Source organism: Plecotus auritus, assembly GCF_963455305.1.
Source record: "Plecotus auritus genome assembly, chromosome: 12".
Classification (NCBI taxonomy): Eukaryota; Metazoa; Chordata; class Mammalia; order Chiroptera; family Vespertilionidae; genus Plecotus; species Plecotus auritus.
Window position 1 is genome coordinate 1,496,928 of NC_137778.1, and position 11,671 is coordinate 1,508,598.

The 11,671-nt window shown below is 55.3% G+C and overlaps 1 protein-coding gene across 1 annotated transcript in view; it reads right to left on the reverse strand.

The window, feature by feature from the left end:
- The window catches only part of RGS5 (regulator of G protein signaling 5), a 30,685-nt gene extending 19,875 nt beyond the window's left edge, over positions 1 to 10,810 (reverse strand). The window contains exon 1 of the mRNA XM_080649343.1: positions 10,657 to 10,810. Within this exon, the coding sequence (XP_080505469.1) occupies positions 10,657 to 10,700 (44 nt within the window). The 5' untranslated portion in view covers positions 10,701 to 10,810. The remainder of the gene's footprint in view (positions 1 to 10,656) is intronic.
- Positions 10,811 to 11,671: the final 861 nt, after the last annotated feature.

Sequence of the window (11,671 nt, forward strand, 5' to 3'; positions counted from 1 at the left end):
AGGGGAAACCAAAATGAGGATTATTGTTTCTCAAGCACGGCCACGCCCCATGCAAGGATTCCCATGGAAATGCGCTGTTTCCCATGGTGCTCTGGCCTGTCCCTCACCGCCAGTCCCATGGTGCTCTGGCCTGTCCCTCACCGCCAGTCCCATGGTGCTCTGGCCTGTCCCTCACCCCATCAGTCAGGGTGGGTTATGGGGGTGATGAAGGGAGAGCCAGGAGACCAGGCAGATGGGGCAGAGGCCTTTGTCCCTTCGACCTTCAACTCCCTGTCTTAGTCCAGATATCATTGGCAGCGTTTCTGGGTTTTGGTAATTCAATTTGGAAGCTGGACAATGGCTAGTGGGAAAATGGTCCTCATGCTGTGGAAGACAGAACCTCGTGGTTTATTTTGAATTCCCGAGGTGGAGGGGTCAGGAGGCATTCCCACGGGAGCCCGGGAGCCCCGGAGCCTGGCGGACGCCCATGCGCTCAGTCCCAGAGGGCTCCGCTGCCCGCAGCCAGGGCCTGCGGCCCCTCATGTACCCTGCTTTCTGTTGTACAAAAACAGGGTAGGGGGAGTCAAGGGTGTCGGAGCAGGAGGGAGGAAAGGAGACCAGCTTCAGCTCACAGCATGGCTAAGCTACCCCTGGAGTCGTGCCCATGACAGCGATAGCTGCTGCCTTTTCATCAAATCAGTAACTACAAACTGTCCCGGAGGCGGGGAGGGGTTCAGCGTGACAGCATGGAAGAAGCCCTGAAGGAAGGTAGGCAGTGTTCACAGGAAGACGCTCATCTCCTCCTGAAAGGATTGCCCTCTGGGCCACCAGGTTCTGCCCACAGCCCCTTTGTCTTGTCCCCAGGCTCAGTGGACTCTCTGTGCCCCTCTCTCGGGCCCTTGTCCCCAGTGTCTCGTTTACTTTCTAATGTCGCTTGCAAAGGACTGAACTGTTTGAGTCCGTCTGGCTGCCAGGTCTCCCAATACCAAGGTAACAGGAAAACCACACACAGAGAGAAAGCACGCACTACCGCTTACTCAACACGCAGGATGCAAACCTTTATGTGCTCATGTCAATCCAATGAGGCGGTACACATGCTACCCGTCTTACATGTGGAAAAACTGAGTCACAGAGGAGTTAGGGGATTTTCCCCAACTCAGCCAGGAACTGACCGTGGAGGAGTGCCACCCAGCCCCGTCCAGCACCTGGCTCTCAGTTCCATCCACAATCCCCTCTCGGGCGTTTGTACATTCTAACTGCAGCTCATGCACCACCCAGTACACAGTGATGGGGAAAGTCCTTTCTTCTTAATGACTGCAGTTTGGTCATCAAAACATTTTGAAAGAGCCCTCGCTGGTGTGGCTCAGTGGATAGATCGTTGGCCTGCAGACTAAAGGGTCCTGGGTTCGATTCTGATCAAGGGCACATGCCCAAGTTGTGGGCTCCATCCCCAGTGTGGGGTGTGCAGGAGGCAGCCAATCAATGATTCTCTCTCATCATTGATGTTTCTCTCTCTCCCTTACCTTTCCTCTCTGAAATCAATAAAAATATTAAAAACAAAACAGGAAAAAACCTTTTGAAAGATAGAAGAATAAATATTTTAAAAGACACACAAAATTCATTAAAGTTCACCAGATAAAACACAATGAAGGTGGCATGTGAAGACCTGAACTAACTCCTCGCTCACTGGGTCTGGACCTGCTTTTCATCGCAGGAGAAGGAGCTGCTCTGCGACCTGTTCCTTAGCCTGTGACTCTGAGCTGCTCCTGGAGAGAAGAGGACACAGGCCTGCGGGCAGAGTCCCCCGGTTCCAGTGGTCAGACTTTTACTGTGTGCCCGTGTGGGAGGGGCCAAAACGGCGCAAGGTGCCCATTTGTAGATGGTCCCGATTTCCAATTGTCTCTGCTATTCTTGCTTCTATGAAGAATGGAGCCAGTGTTTGAGCCAGCAGCATTTGAATAAAATGGGTCCCTAAGTGGCTGACCAGAGCTGCACTCCGGCCACCCACCCTGCCATTTCGGCCTCGTTACAACGCCCTCGGTCTGGACCAGGAGGGACACAGAGCTTCGCTGCTCCCAGTGAACCTGGAGGGCAGGTGCCAGCTAAAGAGAAAATGCAGAATGCGACCGAGGATGCGGGAGAGAGCCCCGCGTTCGCCTGGGGAGAGGGATCCCTCCACCCGCTCCTGCCCCGCAGAAGGAAACTGCTTCCTGAGAGCAGCCTCACCTTCGTGCGCGTTCCATTTGTCTGCGTGGATTTTAATCCATCTTTTTTCCACGTCATAAAAAACAGCAGGGGCGTGTGTGTGCACGTGTGTGTGAGCACACACATGCATGTGAGTGTTCAAGGACGTCTGTGCTTGTGACTTGAGAGATGCAGAAGCAGAGTCAGACTGGAAAGCACCTGCCCAGACCTCAGAGACCAGCTCTTCTGAGGAAGGCCTCGGTGTGACCTGCACTGTGACCTTGCCCTGAGCACACGGGCCAGTGGCCCGCATGCCTGCTGACTCAGGTGTGTCTCATAAACAATTAAAATAAGTTGCCAAGAGACAGCCAACTACATCATTCATGAACATCCCGATTCTTCCCAAGCTTCCCGAGTCCCCCCCAGACGAGCGTCTCATCAGAAGACACATGTTCTGTACAAGCAAAGGTCGGGAGGAGCGCACGCCACAGCGGCCACACCTGCCTGCCACACGCAGGCCCAGGGCAGAGCACGCCCTTCGGCAGGTGTGTTCACCTCGTGCTGCAGCTCTGGCTGCGAGAGCTCTGGCACCTTTCTAGAATGTAGAGTCGTGGGACCTGAGTGAGTCTGTCCAGAGCGGCTGGGTGTTGCTCTGGGCGGCGTCTGGGGAGCTGTGGGGAAGGAGAGCGGACCCCTGTGGGAGGCGGGGTGACCTGCGCCCTGCGGTTTGGGAAGCCGCATGCTTACCAGGAACCTACTGTCCGAGGCGGTCATACTTCTTGGCTGAGTCCTTTCCACCCTGATCGGCTTCCTTTAGGAAGGGACACCATTTCAAGGCGAGCTATTTCTTCTGGACGTGGCGACTGAACAGGCCTTGCACAGAAACACCTGTTGGGACTTAGCGGGAGCGCTGTGGTCGGGGGAGTGAGGCCGAGACGCGTGCGCATTGGCTGTGTGGACAGCTGCCTCGTGCGGTGGGATGACCACCCTACAGATTTCCCTGAAGGACCTGCTTCCCAAGCCTGGTCTCAGGCAGGCCTGTGTCCTCCTCCAGGCAGAAGGAAGCTGCTGGGGTTACAGTGCCTCGTGTGCGCTCGTGCCGTCAGAGCCGGCTCCACGCACGTGGAGAACGCTCGGCACGCCAGGGTCTGCCCAGCTGCTGGGTGAAGCTGCTCACTGCGCACCTTCTGCTGCTCCTTCTGGCCTCAAGGACGGGGACTCTCACCCTGGAGGCAAAGACTGGGTCTCCTGGATGTGAGTGGGCCCCCTTCCCATGGGGTGAAAGCAGTCGGGGCACACCCCCAAGGTCAGGCTGTCCATGTCCTCACCTCACCTTTGTCTTCCTGCCCACGGGGAACTTACACTCTTAAGAGGGAACTAGAGTAACTGTGAGCAAAGCATAAGACTCTCGGACTATTAGGAGCCACGATGTCTGAGCAGATGGAGGGTGCGCACCCTGAGAGTTACAGGAATCCGAGGCGTCCCTTCCTTTCACAGAACCCACCAGAACAAAGACAGCCGCACCCACCGCACCCACACCTGCATTGTTCACCAACTGGGAGTTGATTCTGAATTGTCACAAGTATTTTTAAAAATATATATTTTCATTGATTTCAGAGAGGAAGGGAGAGAGAGAGATATACATCAATGATGAGAGAGAATCATTGATCGACTGCCTCCTGTAACCCCCCCACTGGGGATCGAGCCTGCAACCCAGGCATGTGCCCTTGACCGGGAATCAAACTGTGACCTCCTGGTTCATAGGTCCATGCTACAACCATGGAGCCGCGCTGGCCGGGCTGTCACAAGTATTTTAAAGAAATATGGGTTCCTGGTTTAGTTCATTGAGATCCAAAGAGCTGGAAAGAAAAGCACACGTTTTAATTGAATGGCGCTTTCAGCCCGCATGTCGAAGTCAGCTCCCTGGCCTCCCTGCAGGCTGGGGGTGAGTGCGGATTTGGAGGAGAAATGCACCTTTCCCGAAATGCTAGTCCCTGGGGTCCAAACTAGAAACAACAGAGCGGCAAGCTGCGAGCTCCGGAGGCCAGCGCTGACGCCTCTCTGCAGGGTGGGTAATGAGTCCGGGCAGGCCGACCAGCACCACGCCCCTGCAGTGAGCGGAGGCCTGGTTCCCGCCAGGGTCCCCGGGCCCCCCAGGACCTTTCCCTGTTTATGGAGCCAGTTATACTGAGAGGTCTGTTCTACAAATAAAGACAGAAGCCTTTTATTGGGGGAATTAAGGGACTCTCAACCCATCTCAGTGTGAGCCCCTGGGTTTGTGTGAGCCTATGCCTGAGGGGGCACCTGGGACGCCCTTCCAGTCTTGGGGTGAGGTGAGTGCATGGGTGCCAGCTCGGCAGGCCCTCGGGGCAGAGGGCTGGCTCCTCCCTGCTGCAAGGCAGGTGCGGGAGTTAAGTACACAGATTCCTGTAGAGAAGCCTGGGGGGGGGGGGGTTGGGGAGAGGCTCTGTGCAGTCAGTAAGGGGACTTGAAGGGTGGGGACAGGCACTGGCGACAAACCCCTCAGTCACACTGTTAGTGGAGTGGCACCTCCCACACCCGCTCTGCCACGTGCTCCCGTTAGGACGGGCCGTCCCGAGCAGAGAAGCGCGGTCTGGTCTCTGGCCCTTGGGTCTTGAGCGTGTTTGCATTTGCGTGACTGCAGCCAAGTTAACTGCAGAAGAACACTGGTCAGAGGCTGGTTTATCGACCTGATAATAACAAATCCCGTAACAGCAAAAGCACCCCGTTTGGATCCTGGTTCAAACTCTCCGAATGCCAAGACCACCGAGAGTTTTTGGATGCTGACGGGATGGTTACTGATATTAAAGAATTGTTAATGTTTAAGTATGAGCATGGCTTTTAACGTCTCCTCATGTTTCATAAAGAGCTGGTATGGTTTTTAAAAACAGATGCCTGCCAAGGGAATTATGGATGAAATGGTAAACATACTGTACTCTCTTACAAATTCACCTGTTATTTAAAAAATGAGGTTATGATGAGGAAACATAAAAACAGTCTTATCATCATTTAATTTATTTCTTAGGGCAGCTCTCCCAGCAAGACGCATCCCCTCACTTGCAGCCGGAAACGAAGCTGAAAGGTGGGGTGACCTCTCAGGCTCTCCCCGCAAGGAAGGAGCAGGGCAGCGTCCCGACCCCATGTCCCTCCTCTGCCGCACTGCTGCTCCCGGGTGGCCTTAGGGCAGCGGATGGACCGGACCCATATCCCTCCTCGCTCTGGGTTTCTTCAACATCCCTAACGCTGCCCTGTCCGGAGTCACCCTCTGAGGCAGCCCAACGTGAGCCGCGGCCCCGCTGTCTACCTCCGGCACCCAGTGGTGCAGGGCAGCCGCTATCTGAGCCGCGGGGAACTTCAAAGGCAGGAAGACAGGAACCGGGACGCTGGCCTCTGGTCCCTGTTACCCGTGATGGAGCCTGGTGGGACAAATTGAAGTTGAGGTCCTTTGCTTTCTGGCCAGCAAGACAGACAGAAGCCATCAGCACGGCCCCAAAGGCACCAGCCCGCCTAGCGTCATCCCTCCCCTAGCAGTGCGCAGTGCTTGCTAAGGAAAAGCAAATCGGATGGCCTTCCCGGTCCTGCTGGACCTAGGCTCTGGGATCAGGGTTCTGAGTGGGTATCTGGAGGTTCAGCCCAGCCCAGACCACAGGCCCCGCCTGGACCACAGGCCCCGCCTGGACCACAGGCCGAGAAGAAAGGTGAGGACACAGGGGCCATGTGTCAGGGGCCACATGATAGGAGCCGCATGATAGGGGCCACATGATAGGGGTCATGTGCCAGGGGCTGCATGTCCGGGGCTGCGTTTCCAGGGCTGCATGTCCGGGGCTGCGTGTCAGGGGCCGCGTGTCAGGAGTCACATGACAGGGGCTGCGTGTCCCGGGCTGCGTGTCAGGGGCCGTGTGTCAGAAGCCACATGACAGGGGCTGCGTGTCCGGGGCTGCGTGTCCGGGGCCATGTGTCAGGGGCCATGTGATAGGGGCCATGTGTCTGGGGCTGGTGAGAAACAGCAGTTCAGTTTGCTGACGTCCACCAACAGCTGCAGGCCTGCCATCCTGGATTATTCAGTGCCTACTGCATGCCAGGCCCAGGCTGGCTTCTGGGTAATTTCATTCTTTAGGCAATAAAACTCTTTCCCCTGAGCACCTCTCTTGACTCTTGAGCTGTGCCCGTGGTCTGGGCTGACAGGCGCCTAGGAGGGACCGTTGATGGGGAAGCCGGCGACGGGAGAGAGTGTGGATTGTGCAAAGATGCTGAGCAGCACCCCACGCTGGGCAGCCCCCTCCCCCCGACCCTGGCTGCACACGGCTGCCTCGCCGGATTCGCTCCCTCTTCGGGCTGGACCTGGCCGACTGCCTGGCCTTTTCAGGGCCGTCCTGAGCCTTAGGTTGGCATCACTCCTGTAACTTGGGCAGAGTTCTCCCTGAACCGAAAGCTCTCTGAGTCCCATGAGCCCCCCCACCCCCACTGCTTTCTTAGCACTGGGTGCCTTTACTCCTTCACAGGGATCCCAACACAGAGGGCGAATTTCTTCTTTTTCTCCCAAAACAGGCTGACATTTCCTCACAGGGTCTTTTGCCCTCAAGCTAAGACAAGTATGAAGGTGTGAAAGGCAAGCCAGGAAATAATCAATGTTGTTTCATCAGTAAGGATGGAAACAAAGGGTTTCTCAGTGACTGCCCCCCCCCACATTGTCCAACACGTCCGCAAGTTACGAAGCATCACTGAAATATTCCCAACTGCCCGCCGGGCAAGGGTCTCCCGCTGCCGCCAGCTTCAAACCCGCTGCTCCCGGGAAGTGTGACCAAACCCAGCTAGACTTGGCCACTCTCTCGGGCCTGCCTTTGGATGACTCGGGTCTGTCCTCATGAGGGTCCATTGGCCCAAGTTCATGGCCACAGCCTTTAACTCAGCTCACCTCCCTGCAGGACTAGCTCGTGCTGGAGACAAAGCAGTGTGTGTCCAGCCCCACAGACCCAGGAGCCGTGGTGCCCTCTGTGGCTTAACAGCCTTAAAAGAAGATTCCTTAGGAGTGGCCCTGCTTACAGGCTCCTTTCTACTCCAGGCTGTCCACGTGAGACCCGCACACGTCAGCGAGGGGGACGGAACGTTTAGTGAAACGAGAGAACCAACGCCCCCTGCCCTTCACTGTGTGCAGCTCCGGACACTCCCTGCGTCACTGCACGCGGCACAGCCAGAGGCCCGTGTGCACCGTGCACCAAACACATCCCACACCAGCAGCCTCTCTGGTGCCGCCTGCACAGGTGGAGGGTGTGGCCCTTCCTCAGCATCCCGGGGACATCCTTTGTCCGAAGCTGCGTCTTTGTTATCCTTCACCGCCCTCATCAGCTGAGACTGTGAACTTGGCATAGGACTTGTCAACACGCCTGGGCAAAGCAATCATAAGCACCCGGCCGCTGCATGCTATGGGGACGTTTTGGGGAGTGCTCTCACCTTTCCCCAAGAGCCATGTTCACTTTAAAAATTAGACTTATTCAGAGAAATTCAAGAGACTCTGGAAATAAAATGAATTTTCAAAAGAAGGCTAAACCTGAAGGTGAAAGACACTGGGGAAATGAAACTTCGGCTCCCCCACTCTGTCATTCCCAGCGCAGGTCCCAATGAGCCTTAGGAAGCAGCTGGGGTGGGCCCTGGTTGCTCACATGCCTGGACTCTTTAAATATTTACAAATATGTGAGTTCAACTTTGACTTTAAATAGGCAACAGTCTCAAAAATCTAAATGCAAAAAGAAAGGATCATTTCCATAAATACGTCAGGCTGACAGTGGGTTGGCGCTGCTTCTCACGCGCCGGGCCAGGAAGGTCCTGCAGGGCTACAGCTCCCCACGCAGCGAGCCCCGCCCCTGTCCATCAGCATCCGAGGTCCTGCGGCCACAGCCAAGGGCAGCACCAGGTGCTTCTTGGCCATTTCTCATTTATCGACTCTTTTCTGCTCCAAAACTTTTAGAGAGAAATTTAGGAAAATTTCCCTTTAATCACATCTCTTGCCAGTCAGTCACTGGGTGTTTCTCACTTTATTTAAATGAAGTTAGAATTGCCCGACCGGCGTGGCTCAGTGGTTGAGTGTCAACGTATGAACCAGGAGGTCACGCTCGATTCCCCGTCAGGGCACATGCCTGGGTTGCGGGCTTGATCTCTAGTCCGTGATTCTCTCTCATCTTTGATGTTTCTATCTCTCCCTCTCTCTTCCTCTCTGAAATCAATAAAAGTATTTAAAAAAATAAGCGAAGTGGGAATTGGAAAGGACATTAGTGAACAAGTAACCGAACTTGCCTTGTTGCATCAGGAACTGGAATCCTGGGAGAGAGAACTAACCGGCCCGTGGGTGCAAGTTCAGATCGAGCCAAACCGAGCCCGTCTGCTCCTCGCCAGCGCACCTTGCACGGTGGTGAGTGACCATGAGTTCATCGGGTTTTGTAAGCGAGTTCTATTTCCAGGCAATGGAGAACTTGCAATGGAACGCTTCGGTGGAGCTTGCCATTGGAAACAGGCTGTTGCGTAATGCATGAATGCTGTCCTGATTTGTCTCATGTGGATTTTAAATACCTTGAAGCACGGAGCCTCACCGTGTTCCCTTAGTACTTGGAGAGAAGGAATGAAAGGTGGGAGCAGTGGGGGTGTGGGGAGGGGAGGCGGAGAGCGGAGCCAGGAGAGGCAGGTTTGGTTGGGAAGCATGAATTCAAATGTCGCTTTCCCTTTAGGATACGCGGTCGTGGTTCTCTCCAGGAGTACCGTGTGCTAATGGCTCACCCACTCCATGTTTCCCAGCCCCTCTCAGGCAGCATTGCCATCAGAACAATGACTCCATTTACAATGGTACCAGGTGCTGAAAAGACATTCAAGGCATAGGACAGTGATGGCAGAGTCTACCACATGCCAGGAAATCGAAAGGCTCCGGAGACCAGTACCTCCACAGGGTCCTGGGCGTGAGCGGACTGTGCACTAAGAGGTACAAAAGCAGTACTGAATGTTGAGTGAATCAGACATGAGAGGTGGGCGGGTCAGCGGGAAGTGTTCCATCCGCACGCCTCGGGGAGCACGGTGCATGCTGACAAGAACATCGGGGTGGCAGCGGTATCAAGGCCAACCATCTGCAGGCAGCTGCTGGTGACAGACCAAACGCCAGGCGGGCGCCACGGCCCACACAACGCCCGGCACACCGATGTCCCAACACTCTCAGAGCCCACCGCTCCCCAAACAGTACGGGTTGCTCTAGCCCCTACAGGAAGTACAGGATTTCAAACAACCAGTGGGCCACAGGCACCTGTTTAAAGTTGTGAAAGGCAGGTTTCGATTCTCAGATTTGCAAAAATAGAAAAGGAACTAACGAGGCCTCATCTCATCTTCAGGGAACTCTGGGCGCCTCCCTCACCTGCCGTGTTCCCCTGTCCCCGCCTCTCTGGAGAGAGAGGGACAGGCAGGGCACCACAGCAGCCAGCAGACACCTGGCCAACACCAGCCTCCTTACAGCCTGTCTACCATGAGGTCGCTGCTGTCACGGGTATCTTTTTAAAAATAATCTGTGCTTCTCACAACAGGGAGCCAGAACAGGTTTCATTTCCGTCCCAGTGTTGTGGGGGACAAGTCTCTTTGCTACAATCTTCTCTTTACACAGCACTTGGAAGTTATTTTTAGGGTAAAAGGCATCAAAAAGAAGACCTGAGCTGAGAGACAAGAAGTCCCGTTGCCCCCTGGACGGCAGGGCCTTCCTAGCCAGCGCCTAGGGCGGCTCAGGACGCACAGGATCGCCTGGTACCACTCCTGGAGAAACATCCTCCTGGTCTGCATCGGCCGGGATTGTGGGTTAAGTTTTCCAACAAGTCAGACAGGTTTTTTCTACTGAGCCCAGACAGTAGGATCCCCCAGAATACTGTCCAGCTTAAGGGGAACCGGTGTGTGGGGGGGGCTCACAGGTGTCTCCATCTGCCTAAGAAGAATGGCAGCCAATAAATGACCTCCGTGGCCCGAGAGCTTTCTGTCCACATCCCGCTGCTTCCTTCTGTGGAGCAGCGAGGAGGCCTGGGCTGCTGCAAGCTCCTGCTCCCTGGCCCTAACCAGGCGAACGCGGACGGTTACGGGGCGCAGTCACCCACCCTCACACCCAGATGCAGGCAGGCAGCTTGGCTCCATTTCACCGCGAGGGGAGCCGAGACGCAGAGAGACCAAGGGAACTGCCCGGTTCACGCGGAGGGGAGAGGGAGCCAGGCTTGGAGCCGGCAGTGCGGTGGGAGTCGTGCTGGACCCCAACTCACAGCCTCGCAGGCGCCCCGGTGTCTCGGCAGATGTTCCAGGGCACAGGGTCCCCCAGGCGTCCTGTCCTGGCTCCCCCGCTCACAGCGCAGACAGCTGCCTCTGCCACCCGCACCTGTCTCACCTGCTCCCCCACCTCAGGGCCTCTGGGTGCCTCCCGAGCAGATTCCCTGTCCCCACCGCTTAAGCCAAGCCAGTGCTCACCTTTCCAGGCAGGAGTGGGGCAGGGCGGCCAGTCCTTTGCACATGTTGCCGGCTGGCTCTTCAGCTGTGAGCACAGGCTTAGCAGAGGCGTCTGCGAACCAACTTCGGGAGTGTCTGGTTGGGCCGGCTCCCTCTCGACTATAAGGGGCGCCGCCGCTGTGGGGGCTGGCAGCCAATCCAGAGCCGGCGGGGGCGGGGCGGGGCCGGGAGGGGCTGCGGGGCGGGGCGGGGCCGGCCTGCAGACCCAGGGCTGCTGATCCGCAGCAGGGTCCCCTGTTCCCACAGGGTCTGGAGCCCCCGCAGCTGCAGGCTCTGCGTGAAGCGGCGAGGAAGCGCCTCAGGTCCGTCCAGGTCACGCCCTGATAGGACTTCAAGGGCCCCGTGGACACAGATCCCAAGATTCCGGGGGTGAATGATAAAAACTTAGACTGATGTAGCAACACTTGGATACGGCCTTGCTATTTCCTTATAGCATCTTTCTAACCCAGGATTACTAAGAGATTGGGGGTCTTGTCTTTGTAGTTTTCTTTGGAGAAGCATAATTTTAAAAAGTAAGACTTTCCACTGTGAACCTGTGCTTAATTGCATTACAGTTGAGATAACGGGGTCTGGAAATTTTAAATTCGGTTGAAATTTGTTGTTTTTTTGGTAAATATCCCTCATGTGCGTGGAAGTGTATATTCTCTCTGTTGGGGACAGGCATGGCCCTGCGCATCTGTAGCTACTGTGACTATTTCGTTCAAGTCTCCACACTTTTTCTGTGTGTCAGTTACTGATGGAAATTCTTTAATATTCTCAATGTAAGACGATTTTTCAACATCTTCTAGTAACTGAAACAGTATTTGCTTCGTACATTTTGAAGCTTTATTTAGGTCCCTACAAGGTCATGGTCTTTGTACCTTTTAATTGAGTAAGCTAAGAATCTGTATCTAATACTTACGATTGTCTCTCTCAATGAATTTTGCTCTCAAATCCATCTTGTCTGATATGAATATTTCCACCTCACTTGTTTTGA